This window comes from Thalassophryne amazonica, chromosome 22, assembly GCF_902500255.1.
Source record: "Thalassophryne amazonica chromosome 22, fThaAma1.1, whole genome shotgun sequence".
Lineage (NCBI taxonomy): Eukaryota > Metazoa > Chordata > Actinopteri > Batrachoidiformes > Batrachoididae > Thalassophryne > Thalassophryne amazonica.
In genome coordinates this window covers 27018708-27045777 of record NC_047124.1, presented here as the reverse complement: position 1 = coordinate 27045777, position 27070 = coordinate 27018708, and the positions used below count along the sequence as shown (strand labels likewise).

The window sequence follows — 27070 nt, the reverse complement described above, 5'->3', positions numbered from 1 at the left end:
GCTACAGCAGCACATGCATAAAGAAATGGCTTCAAGCATACAGACTGAAGATGTGAGAAGCAGCAGGATTAAAATAAGCCGCACTGCCAAACAATAGAAGCTCTGCAGTCAGCTCACTACTGGATCAGACTCAGTGGAGCTGCAGTCAGACTCGCGGCAGAGAATAAAAACGCACACGACCATTCCTTCAAGAGCACAACACGCAAACAGGCACGCACAGAGTAGTGGTGAGACTCCCTGTGATGAACACCGAATTGTGCATTCATTCATTCAGAGATAAGCAGAGAGAGGCAGTGAAAAGGGAACAAAAGCAGCAGAGGAGGAGAGGGCTAAGATGAAAACACACAGACAGAGATCAGTGTATCGGAGCGGACTGCAGGCTGACAGTAATGAATGTAAAACCACTAAGTGAAACAGAGGGAGGACTGCTGAACATGCACGTTCAAGAGAGAGAGAGATCGCAAATCTGCTGCAACTGTTTAACTGTGTGCTGGTTCTAGAGCCGCGCGTGCATCGCCATCAAAATGCACCAAAATCACCACCAAGTGAGGGGGTGAAGAAGGGGGAGAGAGGAGATGAGTGGAAAATGAGGTATAGAGGAGAGAGTCAGGGGAGCAGGGTGAAGGAGGATAAAAGGAGTGTGGAGAGAAAAGGAAAGGAGAGTAAGATGCACCTGACATCTTAAAGCTGCAGCAGCTCTTGAACAGGTCGCCTCCTATTTGCTCTCATTCAGACAAACTTTGGGACTAAGCGGGTCATTGCTTATTCATGTGTGAACAGGAACAGCGCATTCTGCATGTGCCGACCCCGGCTACCATGATCACAGCACAGTGACTGTAAATCTGTGGAAGCACGGTGTCACTTAGCTGAAACCCGACAGAGCTGAGCTTATTTTCATTTTCTGAGCAGCATAAACAGACCACCGAGCATCTCACTGGTGTCAGGAGCAGTTTGACCTTTTCACTAAAGCCTCTCATGGGGGGTGGGGGGCAACACTATACACCATATATAAACAACATTCCTTCTGCTGACACGTAATCAGAATGCAGACAAACTGCAAACAAGATCCTGTCGTATTTCTTCCAAGAGTACTCCTTATTCATCGGTCTTGTGCGTTTTCTCTGAATTCCTTAAAGTAACAACGCACCAATATCCCCCTTCAAATAAATGAGATCATCGGAACAAGATGACGTTTAGAGAGAGCGAGAGACACAAAGATATTTAGAGGCTGCAATAAGAGACGAGGACAGAAAGGAGGGATAATTGGAGAAAAGCTGTGACGAGCTGCGAGGGAACATTCCCCCCTCCATTCTCTCCATCCCCGTGTTTCTCTGTAAACAGATCGTTTCACAAATGTTTGTGACAACTACACACAAAATTGCTATCTCTGTGTCTTGAATTTACACTTTTTTTTTTTTAAATAAATCACACATCATAAATATGGCAGCAACTACTGATTATTTTCTTAAAAAAAAAAAAAAAAAAAATCACCTGCGTGCTTTTCTCAATTAGTCAATTCATTGTTAGGTCCACAATATGTCAAAAATGGTTAAAAATGTTGATCAATGTTACCCAGATCTCAAAAAAATGCTTTTAATGCCTTCTCTTGTCCACAGTTTATAAATATTCTGTTTACTGCCAGAAAGGATGAAACAGCTTGTAAAATAAATGACAAAATATTCACATTTAAGAAGTTGAAATCAAATAATTTGAGTATTAAAAAAAGACTCAAAATGACTGATCAATTATCAAAACTGTATAATCATTTTATTTATTTTGATTAACAGTGGCCTAAGCAAAAGGGCATATATCGCTCTAGTCAACACTATCTTTAAAAAATTATATACCCAGGGTTCGAAATAGTACGTGCATGTGCTAGTCGAGCAGTGCACGTAATTTTATACTGCACTTGCACTGGTGCAAGTAACTTTATCCCAGTTTTATAACTATAAGCACCAGTAAAATGAACCAATAAAGGAATAAATAAGGAAAAAACAATTTCCAGTGTGTTGTCTTCATCTTCCCTGCATTTTATGACTCAGACACACGGAGCGAGTTGCTGTGCTCCATTTGTTGTGTTCGCGCACGCACATGTAAACAAAGAAAAGAAAACGACAAATAATTCTTTGATAGGAATATATTGGATTTGCCATGTACCAACTGAAACACTAATAAATACTTGAATTATAAAAAAAAAAAAAAAGAAAAAAAAAAACTGGCTGGCTGCGGTTCCTCTCTCTCTCTGTCCTCAAACTCTGTCATCACTGTGTTATAAACCAGTCACCATTTGTTTTATTATACATCTGTGTAGTTAATAAAATTATCTTCACGGACGATTAGTTCGCATGCGGAAAAAAAAAAGTGGCTGCCGCTGCATTTCCTTTACGGAACCCGGGAGTCACTTAAAGTGATATTTTTTTTCTGGCCATGATAATTTGTGCGCACGTTTTCCTTTAATTGAGCACACAAATGAATAAAACGTGCTCTCATATTAATAAAATGTGCGCACGTTTTCCTGGCCGTGATAATTCGTGTGCACGTTTTCCTTTAATCAAGCCCTCAAATTAATAAAACGTGCGCATGTTTTCCTTTAATCAAGCCCTCGAATTAATAAAACGTGCACATGTTTTCCTTTAATTGAGCCCTTGAATTAATAAAATGTGCGCATGTTTTCCTTTCATTCAAAATTAACTTCATAATATGACCTAAATTGTCATCCTCACGACGCTTCGACCTCAGCATCCTTTTTAATATGCTTAAACTCCAGATGATGTCATGCTGGGCAGCTGGAGTTCTCTGTATGTCCTTGTGCGCCCAAACCATGATACACCCTGACCAGATCCATTTCTAATGGGGAAATGTATTACACTGTCTCCTGGTTTGTTGACTAATAGTCAACGTGCGCACAATATAATAAAACGTGCGCGCATTCTCTCCACATACAAAATATTTTGCGATGACACTTCCAGGGCTCCGTAGTTCCTATCTCTCTCTCCCCTGAAACTCTGTCATAATTGTGTTATAAACCAGTCACCATTTGTTTTATTATACATGTGTGTAGTTAATAAATAAAATAATCTTCACGGACGATTCGTTCGCACGGGCACGTGAAAAGAAAACTGAGGGGAGAGCAGCAGCAGCAGCAAACTCTCCCCAGAGAGGAATTAAGAGTCTGACACATCAGAGGAGGAGTTTTAAGGTTGATATGACTGACTTTTGGTTGTGCAAGTAACGCTTCTTGGCAAGTCATTTTTTTGTTACTAACACCAGTGCAAGTAGGTAAAAAAGTGTATTTCGATCCCTGATACCAGATTATAAAATCATTGCTTCCAACTCTTTAACTTGTACAGGCCCTGGTAAAGCTCGTAAAAGTAAAATAAACCAGAGTGCATCTGAAAAATACACAACAGATTGATAGCTATATTAATCCATAATCATGACGTATCGTCACAGCTGCCTGAAAGTCACTCCACCTGTTTCCACTTACAGTCCACATCATTACTTAGGCTAGTACACACAGTGAATCCAGGCTGCTTTTTGTCTACAAATGTAATTTGGCTTTGTATTTTGCGATCGACATACGTCCGTCTCTGCCTCTTTATAATCTGCAGTGTATTCAGAAAAAAACATTGCATAAGTCTCAATAAGACTGATTACATACCGTGAAAGTGTTTGCACACAGAGCCATGTAGAATTATTGTTCCACTGTGTGGCGCTGTCATTTGTCCCAAAAAACAGCATTCCGTCACCAGAACCCGATGTCGCAGACCGAACGGTCTGCCCCTAGAAATTGGTCTGCCCCGCCTCCACTGCGCATGCATCATTTCAGTCTCTTCACCCAAAGCGATCAAATGGATTAATGGGATTACTAACCATCAGGTGACAAGGTAAATCATTCTAAAGTCAGTTTTAAGCAGAAACGAGGCGATACTTGGTGAGGCTTTGAAATGACAGATGTGCAGTGAATGCATCAGCTAGCAGCTTGTGTAGCTGCGGCACTCTGATCGCTTCCTCCATCTTTAATGATGAAATAATGCTGAATTTATGTGGAAATGATTGCTGTACAAAAGCGTCAGATATCTGTCGCTGAGACAGATGGTGACTGGAGTGCAGTTTGAAGCAGAAACAAGCTGATAATTCATGAACCGCGGCTAAGGGACGGGCCAATTTTTAGGGGGACCGTTCAGTCGGCGACACCAGTTCCTGGTAGTTTAGCTTAGCTCAGTTTGGCTATTAACACATACTGCTGTAAGCTGGTCCAGGTCACGGGGGTCCATATTACTCCACTTCTAAAAGCTCTGCACTGGCTCCCAGTGCAGTATCGTTTCAACTTTAAAATCCTTGTGCTGACTTTCAGAGCTCTGCATGGCCAGGCTCCCCCTTATATTACAGACTTGCTGTGTCCCTACACTCCCTCTCGGAGCCTGAGGTCATTAGACCTGAACCTCCTTATGGTCCCATGTACCCGTTACAAGACCAGAGGAGATCGCTCTTTCCAGACCATCGCGCCGAGGCTCTGGAATGATCTCCCACTTTCTATTCACTCACTTGCTTCTGTTGATGCATTCGAGAGTAAACTCAAAAACGCACTTGTTTCTCCAACCGTTTTAATCTACAGTGGAGGGAGCTGTTTATGACCATCATATTTGCTTTTTATTGTGTTGATTGTATAAGTGTTTGTACGTATGTATTTTTTACTACCCTTTTTTGTGCAGCACTGTGGCTTCCTCTGTCTGTGAAAAGTGCAATATAAATAAAATTTACTTACTTACGGCTGTCCTGTTAACAGCGGTTACTTATTGTCACGTTCTGTCTGACTCAGTGACCACAGATGCAGCTTCCTTGGCAAGACTTGCCAGTGTCCCACATGTAGCAGCTTAGCTTAGCATGGCATGACGCGACACAGCGGCACAAACACAACTGATTCCACACATTTGGGGAGGCAACATGCTTCAGTTCAATTCAATTTCAATTTATTTAATTTATATAGTGCCAAATCACAACAAAGTTGCCTCAAGGTGCATCACACAAGTAAGGTCTAACTTTACCAACCCCCAGAGCAAGCACACAGGCAACAGTGGTAAGAAAAAACTCCCTCTGAGGAAGAAACCTCAAGCAGATCAGACTCAAAGGGGTGACCCTCTGCTTGGGCCAAGCTACTGACACAAATTACAAAACAATACACAAAACAAATATACAGGAAATGTTGCCGGTGCACAGGACAGGAGAGTTTCAGAAACAGACACCACACCCATCTCTGGATGGAGCTGCACTTCATTAAAGTTCTCCTGGCCACAATCCATGGTTAGATCAGTTTTTTGAAGAGAGGCAATTTAGAAACCACATAAAAACAAAGCACCCACTTTCCTCCTCAAAATATTAACTTTGGAAAAACTGTCCACCTAATAAACACCACTAGTTGTGTAACTGCATTTCCCATAAAACACACATTTTAATGTATTTAACATCAAAGACCACAAAAAACACAGGCTCCAAACTGTACCCCCCCCCCCCCCCATTGATTTCAAAAGAGGGTCTCGAAGGGCGTGACCCCACATGATGTCATCAAAGTCCACATTCCTCACAGCTTTATGTTTATCAGCAGCAGGTGAAATCAGGTTAAACTCCACATGTTTATGATTTCATTTCTCAGGGCATATGACACCAAAAATAACAATAACACAACACATCAATATTTTCAGCATTTTTTGTTTATTTAGAATAGTCAGCTCATTTGACATTTCATTTACTCATGATATACATTTAAAGCTACTGGTTTTTGAATTTTGTGATGTCCCTGTTCCTTTTAATTCAATTTTAAATTGTAAAGCACGCTGAATATGTATGTTCTTGAAAATGCTTTATAAAATAAAATTTGACTGATTTTAGAGTTGCAGAACATTTGCTGCAACAAATGCAACAACACTACTGAACTAGCGGAGGGAGAGACCCATACCAACATAAATAGTACTCTGTTAGTGGCTGCAGACCGCCGCACCATCGCTTCATACATGGACCACACACTGTACACATTTACAGGAACACGTCAGGCTGACACCAACAGCAAAGCAATTGTTTTTCTGTTACCTCCCTCCTTACTCATGTAAGACAATCTTAAAGTTGAAAAATGCCATATTAAAATTTCCAAAATATTATTATTTAAGCTATCGTCATTCAAGAATAAAGGTGAAATAAATGCTGTAAAGCAAGAACTCGTGACCTGGCGCTCTGCCACGTGAAATCGTGTCTGATGTCAAATTGATTAACATAACCATGATCTCATCTAAACAGTGAGCGCACATGCCAGATGTCTACACGGTGGCAGTCAGACAGACACACACACACAAAATGGTCACACTTACAGAAAGCATGCGTGAGATGGATCTCATGTTTCCATGCACGCAGTGACAATGTGACAAACAGCCGAGTTCCGCGCTGTCACCACTGCTGCTTAAAACGAGTGTGCACGTTTTGCTCCCGTGTTTCATAATCAGTCCTCACAGGCTGCAAAATGCATGCATGCACAAAACAGACCTGTAGCCAAATAACCATTTAAAGAAATCAAAACCTCTGCTGTGGGTTTGTCTTACAGTCTCCACCTGAATGTGTGTTTACAGGACACACACAGCACCCTTTGTGTCATATGAACACTCACCGTTTCCTTTTGAAAGGCGACTTTGGTATGTCAGCTACAGGTATCATCTGCTCTCCCGGTCGCACCCACATAATAGGGCCATCATCACTCTCTGTGGGATTAATTAGCCTCAAGCTGGAGAAGCTGCCCCACGGCAGTGTCCGCTACGGAGGGAGTCAGCAGCATGAGGAGTGGAGAGGATGAGAAAATAAAGATGATGAGCAATGACAATCATATGGCAGTAAAATCCTCAGTGGGGCAGACGTCCAAAATGCCACATGAGATCCAAAGCCTTCGCCTCATAGTGCTAACATTTCAGAGTATGTGCAGCCTTTCATATTCAGCGTGTGACACCACTTCCCTACACAGCATGGAGGAGATTTGAGGTCTCAAAGCAGAACAGCAAACAGGAAAAGACTGTCAAGCCTGTATTTCAGGAAAGCAAGAAAACAGCATTTTGGCAGTTTGTTCCTCTGTACTGCTGCTTCAAAACTCAACCATCTTCTCAAACTAAACAATGCGCTGTTTTGACAATATTTACACTTGTATTTTCCCAGCCACAGCTGAGAGTATTAGGTGTGTAACTGATGCTGTAGCTCCATCTGTCCATCTGTTCAGCCTGTGGCAGTCTTCCATGCCCTAATATCTATCTGTGGTGCAAATTTGGTGAGAATCTGTTAAATAGTTTTGACGTAATCCTATATAAAGTGAAGTCTTTCCATGGCCTAATATCCATCTGTGTTGAAAATTTCGTCAAAATCTGTGCAGTAGTTTAAACGTAGTCCTGATAACAGACAGAAAATAAATAAATAAATAAAAGCGGGTGATTTAATTACGTCCTTGGCGGATGTAATAATCAGATGTCTTCATGTGTTTTTGTTATTTTATTTTAAATTCAGCTTCATTACATGTTGTAATGTGTAGTTTGCAGGGAGTTAAGTCTATTCTTAGCAATCTACAGGGTGAAGACAAAAACACTCCTTGGTTTCAATTATTTATAATATCAAAAGTCACATGAATAATTTTACAATTTTGGTGTCAACCGTTGCAGAAACTCATTAAATTTTTTTCTCTTTTGCAGGTACTTCTTCAAAATTGTACAAATATTCATGTGACTTTTGCTCTTATAAATATTTGAAACCAAGGAGTGTTTTTGTATTCACCCTGTATAATATTTTAAGTACCCGCATTAAGATCAATGAAATATTTATAAAACACAGACTTGCACAATTACAACATCATCAACAAAAACAGAGTTCTTACTTCACTCTTACTTTGCATTTATCTGTACTCAACACTCAACAGTCCACTCAACATTTTGGAGTGATACACTGACTAAATAGTAATAAGCAATGGGTTTTTCCTCTGACTTACCTTTAGAAAGGGAGACTCTTCAAGCATGCTGAGGAATTCTGGGAAGTAATCCCCGACTTCCTCATCCACAGCTCCCACCAGACTGATCTGCCTCATTGGACCGGCTCTGTAGGTACCGTGACTGTATGTTTTTTTCACCTGCAGCAACCAAAGAAGAAAGACACTGACTTTACTCATCAGGTAATAATTTAAATTTATTGGTGCACTCCATGGCAGAGTTCCAGGTGTGTTTTTAGAATGTTTCTACTGAAGGAAGAACTGAAACTGAACAAAAACAGCAGTCATTTTTCACACTGCATCAGAACATTTCTTTAACATTGTGAGATAGGGCACTTTTCAACATTTTCATAAATAAGATAACAGTTCTTTATGGGAAAAAAACATCATCAGGCATATATGGAGACTACATTATCTCTACCTGCATTATCTACACAATTCTAGTAAGAGGCTACAACAAGGAGTGCAACAATTAACAAATTATTATTATTACTATTTTTTGTAAGGACTATTTTTTAGAACTGAAAGTAAGTGATTAGATTTTTGACAGTCTAAATTGTTCCATCTGTGTCAAAAATACAGAACAGGAATGAAGGAATATAAAATGTGAACTCAAAGTAGGTTGTACTGCATAATATCTAGTTTCTAATCATACTGATAATATTTCATAATGTGTACCGAAACAGAACTACAAAAATTCAAATAACTAAAAACAAGCCTTATGATGCATGTTCATCATTACAGGGTACAAAATAGACTGTGTGGACATGTCTAAAATATCTTCTGTACCCTTGGCGCTCAACAGCATGCACATGTGTGTGCAGTACGTCCAGCATGTGGCCTGCATGCTGCACTCTTGGCAGGGTGCGAACGCCTGTTGGACGGATCCTTGGCTGCACAGCTTCAGTGAGTCACCACTTGACAACAAGACAGCGATAAAGTGAGAGCGGCTAAGAGAGACAGTGAGGAGAGAAAGTCAAAGAAGACAAGCCTGGGAAAGAGAGAGAGAGAGAGAGAGAGAGAGAGAGAGAGAGAGAGAGAGAGAGAGAGAGAGAGAAATGGAGTGAAGGGCAGAGAAAGACAGGAAAAAAAAGTAGGGAAGCGGGAGAGCAGATAAAAACAAGCAAGGTGCTGATTTCAGTGATGACCGGAGGAGAGCAGTGAGAGAAGGAACGTGGCGAGGGAGGGAAAAAAGAAATTTAAAAAATATAGAAAGAAATGAATGGCTGAAAGATGTTAAAGAGAGAAGCAGAGGAGTGGAGATGGGGAGCAGGAGTGTGACAAAAACAGACGAGGGAGAGAGGACGCAAATGGACAGCGTGGATGATGAAGATGGAAAACATGAATTGTAAAGACTGAAGGAGAATGAGCTTGATGTCTCTCTCCAATGTGTCCTCGATCAACGTAGTGAATTTCAAAGTAGCTGCTCCAAAGTGTCTTGATGTTAAAGTAGTGTTATTACCACAGGTTTGCAAGCATGTGCTGGACTGCATTCACCACACCGGGGGATCCCCTGGCTCCTGGTGAGTAACTATCCAGTCAGAAAACCAGTCCATCCCCATCCCAAGAAAGTAACCATCAATGTACATACTGGATCATGCCCAGCGATACACGTCATATGGTCACTGTGTTATAACCAATGTTCACTCACAATGCAAGTGAGTCTGACACTTCACAAGCACACACTTCTGATGGCTGAGTCGAGGAAGTCACAGAAAGCCAAGATCTTAGTCTTGATCCAGGACAATTGCAAACCTAGACACACCGACTCCTCACTCAGCTTCTGAAATCCATTGATGCCACAAAGACCTCTGGAGGGTTGCGACTACTGCCATGCTGAGGGGTTGTCTCCAGCACAACAGCACCGAGGTCTAAACCTTAGGTGGCTCATGCAGCATCCTTTCTCTCAGCAAGGATAACCATGTTCTTATTGCTCATATGAGTAATTATTAGGATTGAATGGACATAAAAACCGGTAGCCCTATGTGGGGTTCATAAACAAAAGTAAAGTGCTGCTTAAAAGAAGCAGTGGTTTAGGTTACTAATTTTCACCACATATTAAAATAATCAACAATGTATTGACCCTAAAATACCATCATTGTTTTACATACAACATATAACTTGCCTTGTTACCCCCTGTATGTATCTGTAGCTTATAAATATAATCAAATGTTAAAATACCCGCGGCCGTATGACCATTAAAAAAAAGAAACAGAATGTGACCTTTTGATGTCTTAAAATAGGTCAAGGTTAGCCATATTTGAACTTTTCCCAGGTCTGTGTCCCATGAATATTCACTGTGAATTTGAAGACCCTGGCAGTAATAGGACTGGACTTCTGCTGAGCACGGACGGATAAAAAATATGGCCTTCGCAATACCCGATGGCCACATTTTGGCCCACCATGCTCACCGTGCTGCTCTCATTGGAGCGACATCTCTGCTATTTTGGCAATGTGGGAACGCTCACCGGACTACTTTCGCCTGACACAGAGCTGAATTTCCTGACATCAGAAGATGCTGCTGGATGAGTGTTAGTATATTGACTTACAATCATTTAGGCGTAAAAACACACGAGATACACAAGTGCTTGTGCTAAATATACTTCTTATGTTTTTGTTACCCATGAAAACGCACTGTCATTGCAAATAAAGCATTGTTTGGGAACTACTTTATGAGTAGGAATTCATCAAGCACATCGGCCGCAAGAGCGTCCACTTTTAGCTTGCCATAAGCTAAGCTAGCATCACTCGTGAGTATGATTTTGGCCTTGGGTAAAAAACGTGATAAATGAGGCAATAATAGTAAAGCCAAAATACTTATGTTTCTGTGACCCACAACTAATAATCAGGCAGTAAGAGTGGTAATTAAAAATTCTTCAAAACCGCACCCTAAATCCTGGTTTTCAGCCCTTCAGCATTGTTTTTTTTGTTTTTTTTTTTGTCTTCAAAGTATCCATCTGCATTGACAGCCTCAAAACCAAAACAATGCCATTAGGCTGAAAATTACAAATTGGGGATATGATTCTGGACTTTAAGGAAGACTGAAGCGTCACACGCTCGCTGGAGCATCTGTTTAACCAGATGCATCGGTAATTTTTGCATGTAATTTGCAATGGAAAGAAAATAAACCAGACTGCATTGCATAAGCAGGGCCAAGCAGAATGTCTGTGCATGTGTCACTGAGCCTCACACACTATAACAAAACACAGTTGTGCTGTAAGATGTTGACGGCTAACACCTTGAAATACTCCACACATTATAAACACTGGTTCTGAATTAGTGACCTAGATATTGACAGAAAGTGTGTATACATGTGTGTGCCAACTGCACATGGCCTCAAATTCATCCATGTTAACAAGTCCTTGTGTGCACTTACAGAATTTTTCCTCAGGCTGCACGTATATGAGTGTGTTTGTGGATATCTTTTAGCGTATTATTTGGTGAGCAGATATTTCCTCTGCCAGTCTGTGCGTGTTTACACATGCATAATTTAGCAGCGGGGTAACCCCCGTGTTGTTTGCACAGAGCGAAGCATCGTTATCACGGGAGTGTTAGGAAAGACCATGTCCGCTTCCAATTAAATGGATAAATTCTAAATCTATTATTCACACACAGTCCACCAGACCTCGCTCTGATCTGTTTATGTGTTTACTGCTTGTGATGAGTTTTATTTCAGTAAATGCTTCAAAACACCAGCACAAAAAAACAAGACAATTCAAGCCAAAATATAGCAGATTAATACAAGATTAAAACATGTTTTCACTCACTCTGTACTTTACTTTTATTTATCTGCCTTTTCCTCTGTGTGCTTCCTTTCCAACTCTCCATTCCCCGATGGAGTCTCATTACGCCTCTTCCTCGTGTATTTCCAATTCCCATATCTGGCTCATCCAGTATAACCAGCTGTTATTACAAGTTTTCTGATCTCATCATCGTCACGTCACATCACATCCCTGCTTTATTTGACCTCTGCGTATCTGCTTCCTCCCTTCTCTCCTTTGCCCAGGTCTCTGTGCCTCTTCATTTAAATGGTGTCCTATTAGTCTCCAGGGTACTAAGTCTGTCAGTTTATCACAGAGTCTGCGTCACAACAAAGGAGCGAGCTCATGCCTCGCCCACAATCACTCTTCTGACATAATCTCGTTCTCTCAGCAGACTCACATACTCAGATGTGCAAGCAGAGACGAAAACAATTAAACAAGCTGAGTTGGTTTCCACCATCGCCGTTCAAAAACCTGACATTACGACAGTAGTGCAGCTTCTGGAGAAATTTTTTTTTTTTTTTTGAAAGATGCAATATGACACTGTTTCTCTCCTCCTTTTGAAAGTAAAAATACAACAGTCACCTTCAAGAGAACCAATAAGACAGCAAATAACCATTTATCTTTAGCTGCAATTACAGAAGAAATATCATGATTATCATAAATAAAGTGTGCAGACCTGACAAATGGACTGGCAAAAAGCCATCAGTAGGTGGCACACCTTGGGACAAACTGTGCTCCGGCTCCACTTCTACCCTGTCCCACCCCATCGTTACAGCTCGGTGAACACTGATTATAACTGATTCAAGTACCAGTAATTTTCTCCTCCACAAATACAACAAAGGCAACTAGGGATCAGAGTTGCTGAGATTTTAATTGATATCGATGGCATAATCAATCCTGCCTATTAGTCTATCTTTTTCCTTTTTTTTATTCCCCTTATCAATCAATCAATCAATTTTTTTTATATAGCGCCAAATCACAACAAACAGTTGCCCCAAGGCGCTTTATATTGTAAGGCAAGGCCATACAATAATTATGTAAAACCCCAACGGTCAAAACGACCCCCTGTGAGCAAGCACTTGGCTACAGTGGGAAGGAAAAACTCCCTTTTAACAGGAAGAAACCTCCAGCAGAACCAGGCTCAGGGAGGGGCAGTCTTCTGCTGGGACTGGTTGGGGCTGAGGGAGAGAACCAGGAAAAAGACATGCTGTGGAGGGGAGCAGAGATCGATCACTAATGATTAAATGCAGAGTGGTGCATACAGAGCAAAAAGAGAAAGAAACAGTGCATCATGGGAACCCCCCAGCAGTCTACGTCTATAGCAGCATAACTAAGGGATGGTTCAGGGTCACCTGATCCAGCCCTAACTATAAGCTTTAGCAAAAAGGAAAGTTTTAAGCCTAATCTTAAAAGTAGAGAGGGTGTCTGTCTCCCTGATCTGAATTGGGAGCTGGTTCCACAGGAGAGGAGCCTGAAAGCTGAAGGCTCTGCCTCCCATTCTACTCTTACAAACCCTAGGAACTACAAGTAAGCCTGCAGTCTGAGAGCGAAGCGCTCTATTGGGGTGATATGGTACTACGAGGTCCCTAAGATAAGATGGGACCTGATTATTCAAAACCTTATAAGTAAGAAGAAGAATTTTAAATTCTATTCTAGAATTAACAGGAAGCCAATGAAGAGAGGCCAATATAGGTGAGATATGCTCTCTCCTTCTAGTCCCCGTCAGTACTCTAGCTGCAGCATTTTGAATTAACTGAAGGCTTTTTAGGGAACTTTTAGGACAACCTGATAATAATGAATTACAATAGTCCAGCCTAGAGGAAATAAATGCATGAATTAGTTTTTCAGCATCACTCTGAGACAAGACCTTTCTGATTTTAGAGATATTGCGTAAATGCAAAAAAGCAGTCCTACATATTTGTTTAATATGCGCTTTGAATGACATATCCTGATCAAAAATGACTCCAAGATTTCTCACAGTATTACTAGAGGTCAGGGTAATGCCATCCAGAGTAAGGATCTGGTTAGACACCATGTTTCTAAGATTTGTGGGGCCAAGTACAATAACTTCAGTTTTATCTGAGTTTAAAAGCAGGAAATTAGAGGTCATCCATGTCTTTATGTCTGTAAGACAATCCTGCAGTTTAGCTAATTGGTGTGTGTCCTCTGGCTTCATGGATAGATAAAGCTGGGTATCATCTGCGTAACAATGAAAATTTAAGCAATACCGTCTAATAATACTGCCTAAGGGAAGCATATATAAAGTGAATAAAATTGGTCCTAGCACAGAACCTTGTGGAACTCCATAATTAACTTTAGTCTGTGAAGAAGATTCCCCATTTACATGAACAAATTGTAATCTATTAGACAAATATGATTCAAACCACCGCAGCGCAGTGCCTTTAATACCTATGGCATGCTCTAATCTCTGTAATAAAATTTTATGGTCAACAGTATCAAAAGCAGCACTGAGGTCTAACAGAACAAGCACAGAGATGAGTCCACTGTCCAAGGCCATAAGAAGATCATTTGTAACCTTCACTAATGCTGTTTCTGTACTATGATGAATTCTAAAACCTGACTGAAACTCTTCAAATAGACCATTCCTCTGCAGATGATCAGTTAGCTGTTTTACAACTACCCTTTCAAGAATTTTTGAGAGAAAAGGAAGGTTGGAGATTGGCCTATAATTAGCTAAGATAGCTGGGTCAAGTGATGGCTTTTTAAGTAATGGTTTAATTACTGCCACCTTAAAAGCCTGTGGTACATAGCCAACTAACAAAGATAGATTGATCATATTTAAGATCGAAGCATTAAATAATGGTAGGGCTTCCTTGAGCAGCCTGGTAGGAATGGGGTCTAATAAACATGTTGATGGTTTGGATGAAGTAACTAATGAAAATAACTCAGACAGAACAATCGGAGAGAAAGAGTCTAACCAAATACCGGCATCACTGAAAGCAGCCAAAGATAACGATACGTCTTTGGGATGGTTATGAGTAATTTTTTCTCTAATAGTTAAAATTTTGTTAGCAAAGAAAGTCATGAAGTCATTACTAGTTAAAGTTAATGGAATACTCCGCTCAATAGAGCTCTGACTCTTTGTCAGCCTGGCTACAGTGCTGAAAAGAAACCTGGGGTTGTTCTTATTTTCTTCAATTAGTGATGAGTAGAAAGATGTCCTAGCTTTACGGAGGGCTTTTTTATAGAGCAACAGACTCTTTTTCCAGGCTAAGTGAAGATCTTCTAAATTAGTGAGACGCCATTTCCTCTCCAACTTATGGGTTATCTGCTTTAAGCTACGAGTTTGTGAGTTATACCACGGAGTCAGACACTTCTGATTTAAAGCTCTCTTTTTCAGAGGAGCTACAGCATCCAAAGTTGTCTTCAATGAGGATGTAAAACTATTGACGAGATACTCTATCTCCCTTACAGAGTTTAGGTAGCTACTCTGCACTGTGTTGTTATATGGCATTAGAGAACATAAAGAAGGAATCATATCCTTAAACTTATCACTTATCAAACTTATCCTTATCAATTCCTCATATATTTTCTGTGTGGAAAAACGAAGACCTACAGAGGTTTTCAGGGTCAATGAAGCTGTTTTTCTGATAGCTCGATGCAGAGTGTGATGCCATGCCATTACATCCGACATCAACTGAAACTGGAAAACATGCTGCTATTGAGAGGAGGATAAAATCTGACGCATACGATTACAATGGATTCAAAAATTTTGGAACTGATTCTCAACTGGAATCAGTTCTTCTTGATTCCCACCCCTACAAGCAATCACAAAACAGCACTTCTGATTTGCGGTAGTATTATGGATTACACCAATATATTGGTACTACGCGCCAGATTACAATGCATATTTAAGAAGGCACGCTTTCATACAGGGTCTGTCATTTTCTACCTCCTGTGGAGAAACGAGGATCTAAAAAGTCTCTAATTAGCACAGTAACTCATGCACAAACAATAGGCATGGCCTGTCCATGTTTTATAAATTGATTCTTTGGTTTAATTAGCATACATTAATTAAATACTGTTAGCCAATTAACAGATTTATCTATGCAGATCTGTGACACACATTATCTCCAGTCTTCGTTAATACATGCCCTTGCTTGGAGCAACATGGCTAGTTTACATTGTGGAACATTAGTGTGAACAGCCATGAAAGTGCACATGAGCACAAACTGCAGATTTAAAAAACAATAAAGTTTTTATGACACACCGTATACTGTGTGACCATTTTTGGAAGATGACTTTTGCAGTGCACATTCAATTTGGACATTTTGTGTGCGCCGCCCCCCACTCTCTCGCTAATGACTCATTTGGCTGATCAAACTGTCACCTTACAGCACACCTTGTGTTGTTCTATTAGGACTGCCGCGATTACTCGACTTGATATTAAGAGTTCGAAAAATCGCGAAAGAAACATAATTTGACTGTTGTTCATCTAAAATAGAACATTCACTTTTAAGTACATGAGTACTGACTATGGTATGCTTTAATTAAGACATTTGGAAACCAGTTTTGGATGTTATGTTATGCATTTTACATGAGTATGCTCATAGATTGATGTTTTTACTGAATATATACTCAACAAAAATATCAACGCAACACTTTTGGTTTTGATCCCATTTTGTATGAGATGCACTCAAAGATCTAAAACTTTTTCCACATACACAATATCACCATTTCCCTCAAATATTGTTCACAAACCAGTCGAAATCTGTGATAGTGAGCACTTCTCCTTTGCTGAGATAATCCATCCCACCTCACAGGTGTGCTATACCAAGATGCTGATTAGACACCATGATTAGTGCACAGGTGTACCTTAGACTGCCCACAATAAAAGGCCACTCTGAAAGGTGCAGTTTTGTTTTATTGGGGGGGGGGGATACCAGTCAGTATCTGGTGTGACCACCATTTGTCTCATGCAGTGCAACACATCTCCTTCGCATCATCCGTGAAGAGAACACCTCTCCAACGTGCCAAACGCCAGCGAGTGTGAGCATTTGCCCAATCAAGTCGGTTACGACGACGAACTGGAGTCAGGTCGAGACCCCGATGAGGACGACGAGCATGCAGATGAGCTTCCCTGAGACGGTTTCTGACAGTTTGTGCAGAAATTCTTTGGTTATGCAAACCGATTGTTTCAGCAGCTGTCCGAGTGGCTGGTCTCAGACGATCTTGGAGGTGAACATGCTGGATGTGGAGGTCCTGGGCTGGTGTGGTTACACGTGGTCTGCGGTTGTGAGGCTGGTTGGATGTACTGCCAAATTCTCTGAAACGCCTTTGGAGACGGCTTATGGTAGAGACATGAACATTCAATACACGAGCAACAGCTCTGGTTGACATTCCTGCTGTCAGCATGCCAACTGCACGCTCCCTCAAATCTTGCGACATCTGTGGCATTGTGCTGTGTGATAAAACTGCACCTTTCAGAGTGGCCTTTTATTATGGGCAGTCTAAGGCACACCTGTGCACTAATCATGGTGTCTAATCAGCATCTTGGTATGGCACACCTGTGAGGTGGGATGGATTATCTCAGCAAAGGAGAAGTGCTCACTATCACAGATTTAGACTGGTTTGGGAACAATATTTGAGAGAAATGGTGATATTGTAAATGTGGAAAAAGATTTAGGTCTTTGAGTTCATCTCATACAAAATGGGAGCAAAAACAAAAGTGTTGCATTTATAGTTTTGTTGAGTGTAGTATGTTTTAATTAAGATGTTTGGAAAATGTTCTGTTGCCATAAATATTTTGCTGCTTTTAAAATGCATGTTGTAAAATATGTGTTAAACATTTTCATTGCAGTTGTTACTGTCAATAAACGCACTTTTTTTTTCCAGAATTGTATTTTCTAGGGGTGTCGTAAAAAATCGATTCACGTCCAAATCCCGATTCTTATTTATTACGATTCTGAATCGATCCAAAATGTCCAAGAATCGATTTTTAAAAAGCATTTTTAAAAACATTTTCTTGCTTACTCGCTGCGTATACTGTTTGTCAGGCAAAGGCTTCCGTACTACAGTGTCCTCGCGAGGGGGGGGAGTCCGGCGTGCTTCAAACACTTGTGAGCTGCAGAGTTCAGTGGCTGTAGCTTAGCTTAGCATGGCGGACGAAGAGCTAAGTCAGCCAGCACCGGCGCATTTTGGATTTTATTATTTGCTGTGTAAGAAGGAGCTTGACATGACTTATGCAGTGTGCAAAATCTGCAAAATGAAAGTCAAGTACTTCGGAAACACTTCAAATCCGCAAGCCCACATGCTATGTCATCCCCCGGAGCTAAAAGAGGGGAGCAGCGGTCTCTGCCGACGACTGACCAGCGCTTCGCTAAACTGCCAGCCAACTCCGAACGAGCAAGGCAGATAAATTTACATCTACAATCACTTGATTAACCTTATAAAGCAGCATTTTCTTAAACATAAACATTTTTTAAGTAATATAACTATTTCTCAGAGCTCTTTGAATCAAAAATCGATTCTGAATTGAACTGTCACCCCAAGAATCGGAATCAAATTGAATCGTGAGTTGTTGAACAATTCACATCCCTAGTATTTTCTTAAATTTTTTGAAGTGATTTAGTGTGTGCATAATCCGAATCTAGTGTCCGTAGGTCCCCCTGACGGGCCTGACCTCATTACATTCTAGTGCAAATTGTGAGTAAACCACTTGTGAATAAGAAAAAATAAATAAATATAACTCAACATATCTTGGCATAAAATGACATATCTGCCACTTGGAAACAACAAATTTAAAATTTTGTGATCTGTGCAACACCATATGTACACCTGATTGTGCTTTAGCCGAGTGCTTTGTAGTTTTAATCAGTGTAGTACTCAGTACAAACAAAGACATCAATCTTGAATAGTCACAATGCAGCACTGATAAAAGTCACCATGTTTTGAGAAAAACCTGAAGTGTCTTACTATAAAGGGCACAGACGGAAAGCCTAAGAAGTGCAACCAGTGCATCAAGCAATTTTGGTGACCACTGGTGTGACACAATCCTGCCACAATAAAGAAGTGAAGTCATGAAGAGGAAAACAGAATCAAAAGGTAAAACTTTAACGATGGACAATCACATCAATTCATCTCAAGCTCTATCATGGAAACAGATGGGGTCAGGGGCGCACACACACACACAGAGAGATTATATATATATATATATATATATATATATATATATATATATATATATATATATATATATATATATATATATATATATATATATATATATATATGGGGGAACTCCATAATAAATCGGTCACTTCATTTTTCTTCAGTATATAAAAATCATCCAACAGCAGAGCCAAAAGTGAAAATATTCTACATCAAATGAGTTTTGTGATGTCAGTAACATCTAATGTGCACACCTCTGCAAAACAAAGCCTCTGAAACTCCCTTTTGCACAAAGTGGCCTGAGCAGACATTTCTGCAAATTCAATTTCACACCAATATTAGTACTCAAGTTGCACTCGTCAGATCTCTGCAGAGTATATTGTACTGCAACTGCATTTGTGCTCCAATCTGCTTTGGAACAAAATAAAAATGGGGCCCATAATGCTCACTGCCAATTTCAAAATATAAATTACATAAAAGAGAAGGATGTATTGTTTGTGTGTTTCACTGAGGTGTGTATCCCTGCTGTGAGACGCCATGATTGTGAGTCATACTGCAGGAGCCAATGTATGAAATTTAATAATCTGATGTGCACACGCACACACACAGAACAGATTTTAAATGGAAATGTACACGTTCTCCTCTTCCTCTCAATCTGACAAACAGCAGCAGAAAAAGCAGAGTGCAAAAGAGAGTGAACCAGGAAAGGTAAGTGTATGAGTGCAAAGAATCATTAATCTATGTGAATGCACACCTGTGTCTCAGTATTTATTTATGTGCATGCTCATATCTACAGGCATGTGCGTGCACGAGACTGTTTTCCAAGGTCACTGCTGTGAAAATGACAAGGGAGGGGAGAAAAATTACACAGAGCAGCCGACAGTGACGTTAGCCCTGCTACTTAAAGGAACAGTTACGACACCCGATTGCAGGGATGAATTAATGTTGTACAAAATTAAGATGTTTATTCACTTTCATCAAAAAAAAAGAAAAAAAAAAATTTTTTCTGAGATCAAGGGTCTATTTTACAGAGAGTGGCCAAAACTGCAAGAAATACACAGAACATGATGAATTTTTCATAAGAAATAAAGGAAAATAGCTAGAAGGAAAACTAAGTGGTGCTTAAAATGGGTTCTGCTGCATTTTCTGTTGTGTCTGTATCACCCTCTCATGGTGTTGTAGCTCGTTTTGACTGTGCACTTAGTTTAAAAAAAAATAAAAAAAAAAGCAGGAGGTATCTTCACACAAAGCCATGCAGGAGGGTTGTGGCAACAAAAGGCTTTTTTCGTGAGTGAACTATACACAGAGGGAATCTCTAAATAAAGAGGGCTAGCTGTGTCAGAGGGAGAAAACAAATTTTTCAAGTCAGCCACCACTACCACACTTCTTTTTACAGATGATTCAAAAGGATGTGAAACATCTTGAATAGGTGAGATGTGTACAAGTATAACTGCATACAGTTAACAAGATTAAAAAATAAAATAAAACCTACTGGATAACCGTACGGTGTCATACAGCTGCTTGATAAACATTTCAGCCCCTTTAACAGATTTCATACTCCCAAAATGTAAAACATATGCTCATGCAATATTGCACACAATATTGTGTAAATTCACGTTGTGTGTACACACGTTTAAATCTGTTTGTGTGTACATTAGGGCTGCACGATGGTTTGAACATCACCATCAGGAAGTGCGCATGTGCAATTGTTACTTCAACTTGTGATGGCATAATTAAATCAAGCATGCACATTTACATTGCCAAGTGATGAAGGTAAAAATCCGCGTTCGTTTTTCATGACTAACCAACAAAAGATGTCGATGTTGAGTTTACTCAGAGGATTCTGGTAATGCAAGTGCATGACAAGCATCCCTCTCTCGCTGCGCTGCACGCAGCAATCACGTTCTCAACAAAAACAAAAATAGCAGGTGGCTCCCTCACAACTTGCCTGGTTTTTGGGTGGCTGAAAACAATACTTTTTGAAAACAGGTCCAACAGTGGATAAATCTGAAAACGGTGGACAAACAATACGGAACATTTCTGAAATGATGATGTCGTAGCCCTGCCTCTGTAACCCCAGCCACTCATAATTAATGACATGTTGTTGCTGTTGTATGTGGCGCTCTAATGCTCCCACAAAAACTGGAGAAGACATGGAGCATGCACATAACTGGTGTAAGGAACTAATCAGTGCAGCAGCAGAAGCTACAACTTTCCAAAGCGGCATATTGAGTAAAATAATATACAAATATGAATGTTTATGAGTTCAATGGTACAAATATTTCATGAGGTGAAAGCTGGAACATACCATTCAACGAGGCAAAGCCGGGCACGTGAGAGTGCAATGGTACCAAACGTATGGAACCAAAATTTGCACTCTAAATGGAACCAAGCCGCACTCTAAATGCAATGCAACACAAATGGGATGAATTAATCCATGTCATGTGACATACAAAGCACCAATCAAATGACAAGGATCCACTCAGCTGTTATATAAAGCTTCTTAAGAGAAAGAGGGTCTGCGCTGATCAGGTGAAACAGATTTAGTGCGTATTTAAAGCAAAGCACTGTATTTCTGTATTTTTAAGAAATACACAGCACCGCGTTTTGGGCCACTTGCTGCTCTCTGCCTCACAGACAAAGCTAAAGGGTGCGCACTTTAAGTGAATCAGGTTCAACTACTCAAAAAAAAAAAAAAAAAAATGCCTTTATTCGGATTCAATCAAAGTTTTCATGAACGGTGCACAGTGGATTTATCAACTGGAAAAACGGCTGTTGGATGCGGCTTTTCTGCAAAAGCTGCATCCCACAGCCGTTTTTCATAGGCTGTGTTTGCATTCACATGCAGTCTGTCCGCTGACTGACGATTTCACAGACACCCTGCACTTACAGTCCGGGAAAGCTGCAAAATTTGTAGCAATGTGAAAAGTAATAATAATTACCCTGGAAAACAGACAGGGAACACTCTAAATTTGAAAATCCGCATGATGACATGCTAAGAAATGGCGGCATAGCTTAAGGAGAGCCCTGGCCCTATTGATATTGTTTAACAATGCAAAAGTACTTTTTTTATCCAATTACTTGATTAATCAATAAAAAAAAATTGATAGAATACTTTATTCCAAAACTATTTGATAGCTGCAGCCCTATTATGTGTACTTTACATAGGATTTTCAAACTAAACCAATGTACAACTAATGAAATATTCTCTCACTTACTGAACATATCAGTTTGGATGACTGGAGACTAACTGCATATCACTTCTGACTACAGTGCTGTACCACTCAAATTTTGTTTGTACCTACGAAAAACTCAAAATACAAGAAATCCGGTGGGGAGGGGAGCTACACTCATAACGGTCTCACAGCATATGTCCACCACCTCTTAGCATCTTGCTAAAATGTCCTATTTTTTAAAAAAGGCTTTCTTGTCTTGGCTTCAACTACAAGCTGTAGCCGATTTAACACTAAAACAAGTGCAGTTTGTGCACACGCACACAAACCTGCAAATGCTGTTAATTTTTTATGGAGTCTGAGCTCATCAAACAGGCCTTAAGATGTTAAATATTGCACAGATGGAAAAAGATGCTTCAAACAGATGGTTAATACCACAAGAGAACACACAAACACACACAGAGTAAACAACACGTTTTCCTTTACATCCCTCCATCTCTGTTTACTAAAGCCTCGTCGTATACTGATGTGGCGCGACAAGTACAAACTCTCTAAGAGGATCTGTGAGACCTTTTTGAAAATGTCAACCCAGTTAATTTAAATTGTTTGCCCTTTTCTTCAGTCTAGTACGACAACAACAAGCAGAAAAGGAAAAACCATAATACATATCTGAAACTTTTGTCAAGGTGGCATATTTTTTTGTTTTTTCGGGGGGTGAGTCACCTGGCTGCATTCTCATGGTTCAAAGCACATCACCTATTAAACTTCCCAAATTGAAAACCACTTCAATTTGAAGACGCTGTTGTGGTCAGAGGTTTACATACACTCATCACAGGTATGTGCATTATTTTAATTTAACCTTTATTTAACCAGGTTAGTCCCACTGAGATTGAGACCTCTTTTGCAAGGGAGACCTGGACAATTATAAAGTTTCCAATTCACCTAACCTGCATGTCTTTAAGTGTGGGAGGAAACCCATGCGAACACGACGAGAACATACAAACTCCACACAGAAAGGCCACAGGTGGGAATCCATCCCATGACCTTCTTGCTGTGAGGCAACAGTGCTAACCAATAAGCCACCATGTTGCCATAATAGGCTTTCAATTGTTTTTGTAAGCTGTTGTATTTCTGGGGCAGAGTGATTGTACAATATACATCTAGCATCTATCCAGCTTTTGCTTTCATGTAGGGGAAACCGGGGCACAGTGGATCAGAAATGTTGTTTTGTGGCAGTATAAACACATTATGCATAGGCTTAGGTCATTCTATTGTGGATGTAATACCTCACAGGTGTGCCATATCAAGATGCTGATTAGACACCATGATTAGTGCACAGGTCTGCCTTAGACTGTCCACAATAAAAGGCCACTCTGAAAGGTGCAGTTTTGTTTTATTGGGGGGGGGGATACCAGTCAGTATCTGGTGTGACCACCATTTGCCTCATGCAGTGCAACACATCTCCTTCGCATAGAGTTGATCAGGTTGTCAATTGTGGCCTGTGGAATGTTGGTCCACTCCTCTTCAATGGCTGTGCGAAGTTGCTGGATATTGGCAGGAACTGGTACACGCTGTCGTATATGCCAGTCCAGAGCATCCCAAACATGCTCAATGGGTGACATGTCCGGTGAGTATGCCGGCCATGCAAGAACTGGGACAGCTTCCAAGAATTGTGTACAGATCCTTGCAACATGGGGCCGTGCATTATCCTGCTGCAACATGAGGTGATGTTCTTGGATGTATGGCACAACAATGGGCCTCAGGATCTCGTCACGGTATCTCTGGGCATTCAAAATGCCATCAATAAAATGCACCTGTGTTCTTCGTTCATAACAGACGCCTGCCCATACCATAACCCCACCGCCACCATGGGCCACTCGATCCACAACATTGACATCAGAAAACCGCTCACCCACACGACGCCACACACGCTGTCTGCCATCTGCCCTGGACAGTGTGAACTGGAATTCATCCGTGAAGAGAACACCTCTCCGACGTGCCAAACTCCAGCGAATGTGAGCATTTGCCCACTCAAGTCGGTTACGACGACGAACTGGAGTCAGGTCGAGACCCCGATGAGGACGACGAGCATGCAGATGAGCTTCCCTGAGACGGTTTCTTATGGTAGAGAAATGAACATTCAATACATGAGCAACAGCTCTGGTTGACATTCCTGCTGTCAGCATGCCAATTGCACGCTCCCTCAAATCTTGCGACATCTGTGGCATTGTGCTGTGTGATAAAACTGCACCTTTCAGAGTGGCCTTTTATTGTGGGCAGTCTAAGGCACACCTGTGCAATAATCATGGTGTCTAATCAACCCCAACCAGTCCCAGCAGAAGACTGCCCCTCCCTGAGCCTGGTTCTGCTGGAGGTTTCTTCCTGTTAAAAGGGAGTTTTTCCTTCCCACTGTCGCCAAGTGCTTGCTCACAGGGGGTCGTTTTGACCGTTGGGGTTTTTACGTAATTATTGTATGGCCTTGCCTTACAATGTAAAGTGCCTTGGGGCAACTGTTTGTTGTGATTTGGCGCTATATAAATAAAACTGATTGATTGATTGATAATCAGCATCGTGGTATGGCACACCTGTGAGGTGGGATGGATTATCTCAGCAAAGGAGAAGTACTCACTATCACAGATTTAGACTGGTTTGTGAACAATATTTGAGGGAAATGGTGATATTGTGTATGTGAAAAAAGTTTTAGATCTTTGAGTTCATCTCATACAAAATGGGAGCAAAACCAAAAGTGTTGCGTTTATATTTTTGTTGAGTGTATAATCCAGCAAACCAGGTATGTAAAGTGTGAGTGTCTTATATAGTGATATAAGTCCTTTAGAAACTATTATAAATACAACTGTCATAATTTCTGTTCAAATGTGAAAACAGTTGTTTATATACACAAATTATGGAAATAATTCAAGGTAAAATAAATGTATACGCTTCAACAAGTAATATTTGTCATCCACTTGATACTGGGGCTTAGTAAATCACTTTCTAGACTGATTCACTGTGCCCCGGGTGCATGTGACACACGAGTCATATTATCAAATATCTGATAGTCTGGAGAAGACATAACACATGCGCATCAGTTGGATGGGGTAGTCTTCTAACTAATAATTTTTTGGGCCACCTTTCCTCTGTTGTGAGAAATAAATACAAAGACACTGACATCCACAAAATTTACTTTTGATAGGAAAAAACTGACTTCACGTGCCACTTAGTTTTACAAAACCTTAATGCATCCAAAAACAAAACACTAATTTATAAGGGGGATGTCTTTATGCATAAAAATATGGCATAACTGCTGCAAATATATATGTAGTTTTGCAGGTATAGCTACTGATTCACTGTGCCCTGTGATTCACCGTGTCCCGGTTTCCCCTACAAATTGATATTTAATGGATGTAAATGCTTCTGAGTTACACAACATATGTGATACACAAAAATAAAGTGCTCCCTCTTCTCATTAATTCAGCTGTACTTCAAATAGTTCCCACATGTACAAGGCTTTTTTTTTTATTCAAGAGTTAGCGATTCTAAAACCAGCAAAAGGCCACACAGTTCACTCTCACTGAAAACACTACAACAGACATGAATACAGATGTACATATAGAGAACTAAAAAAACCTCGAAGGAAACTGCCTCAACTGTGACAACACAGTACAACCACTGATGACACACGCTTCAAAGTTTTGTTTTCATATAGTCGGTATGTGCACACCACAAAAAGTCTCTACGTCTTCCTGTGTGTGTCTGTAAGACAGAAAGACAAAGAGAGAAAAAAAAGGTGTAGACAGTTGTAAATCTATTGTGCAATGAGCCTTCCCTCTCAGACTGAACGTACCATCACATAACCTTAACATACACTTACAACACCTTGTGACATCATAAGAGCAGCACAAAACTGAAACAATCTTCCATTATATGAAACACATAATAGTACACATTAGGAAAAGGTTTTGACTGTTTAAGAAAGCCAATGTTCAAAGACACGACAAAACAATGGCTTAGATCTTAATAAAAGTATGGTTAAAAATGTGTATGTGAAATCCTGATTCATCAATATCTCCTCTGTTAACTTAGATATCAGATAACAGGAAGTTATGCATCTGCTTTGTGTAGTTAATCTCTACAACGTCAGATCTGAAAACCAAGCTAGAAATGCGTAAATCATTTTTTTCCACTGACTTCTGCCGGATTTACCTGAGAGTAGAAATTAGCCATAGTGGTTGTTTCAATGTCTTTCTTTCCCAGTATTTCCATTTTAACTGGAGCCGATGGGAAGTTGGAAGAGAAGTACTCCAAGAAGTCAGGTAGGTAGGCAGCTTCACCATGGACAATCCCCATGACATAATGGGCTGCCTACAAACAAAGTCAGTTAATTAATTAATCGCATTAACGTAACCACACACAGACCTGGACAGAGCTACTGGTAAAATACTACTTAAATGTGTTCAGAAATAAATGCAAATTAACCATTTTGATATAATCCAAATATTTAATAAAATGTCCAAAGGGGGCATAAGTATTGGCTGCCAGGTAAGGTTACACAACAGTCACACAATAGCTGAACTGGTCTGCTGTCCCCACACTCACCAGAGTACCTACAACCAGCTTCAAGAGTTTTGGTGTGTTCACACCTATACAGGGTGAACAGTGCAGTCCCTCCAGAAATCTACAAAGCCAGATATATATATATATATATATATATATATATATATACACACACATATACATACATACATACATACATGCACACACACACACACACGCACACACAAGGTCTGTGAGAAAAGTATCCGACCTTTTTATTTTTTTGCAAAAAACATATGGATTTGAATCACGTGTGATTGCATCAGCCAAGCTTGAACCTTCGTGCGCATGCGTGAGTTTTTTCACGCCTGTCGGTTGCGTCATTCGCCTGTGAGCAGGCTTTGTGTGAGCACTGGTCCACCCCTCTCGTCTGATTTTTATTGCGAATAAATGTCTGAATGATT

At 40.4% G+C, this 27070-nt stretch overlaps 1 protein-coding gene across 1 annotated transcript in view; it reads right to left on the bottom strand.

Annotated features, from left to right (window-relative positions):
* Positions 1-27070, bottom strand: part of LOC117504220 (lysine-specific demethylase RSBN1L-like) — a 66103-nt gene that overhangs the window by 10786 nt on the left and 28247 nt on the right. Inside the window, exons 4-6 of the mRNA XM_034163618.1 lie at positions 26277-26435; positions 8009-8146; positions 6656-6798 (exon numbers count right to left, since the gene is read on the bottom strand). Of these exons, the coding sequence (XP_034019509.1) occupies positions 6656-6798; positions 8009-8146; positions 26277-26435 (440 nt within the window). The remainder of the gene's footprint in view (positions 1-6655; positions 6799-8008; positions 8147-26276; positions 26436-27070) is intronic.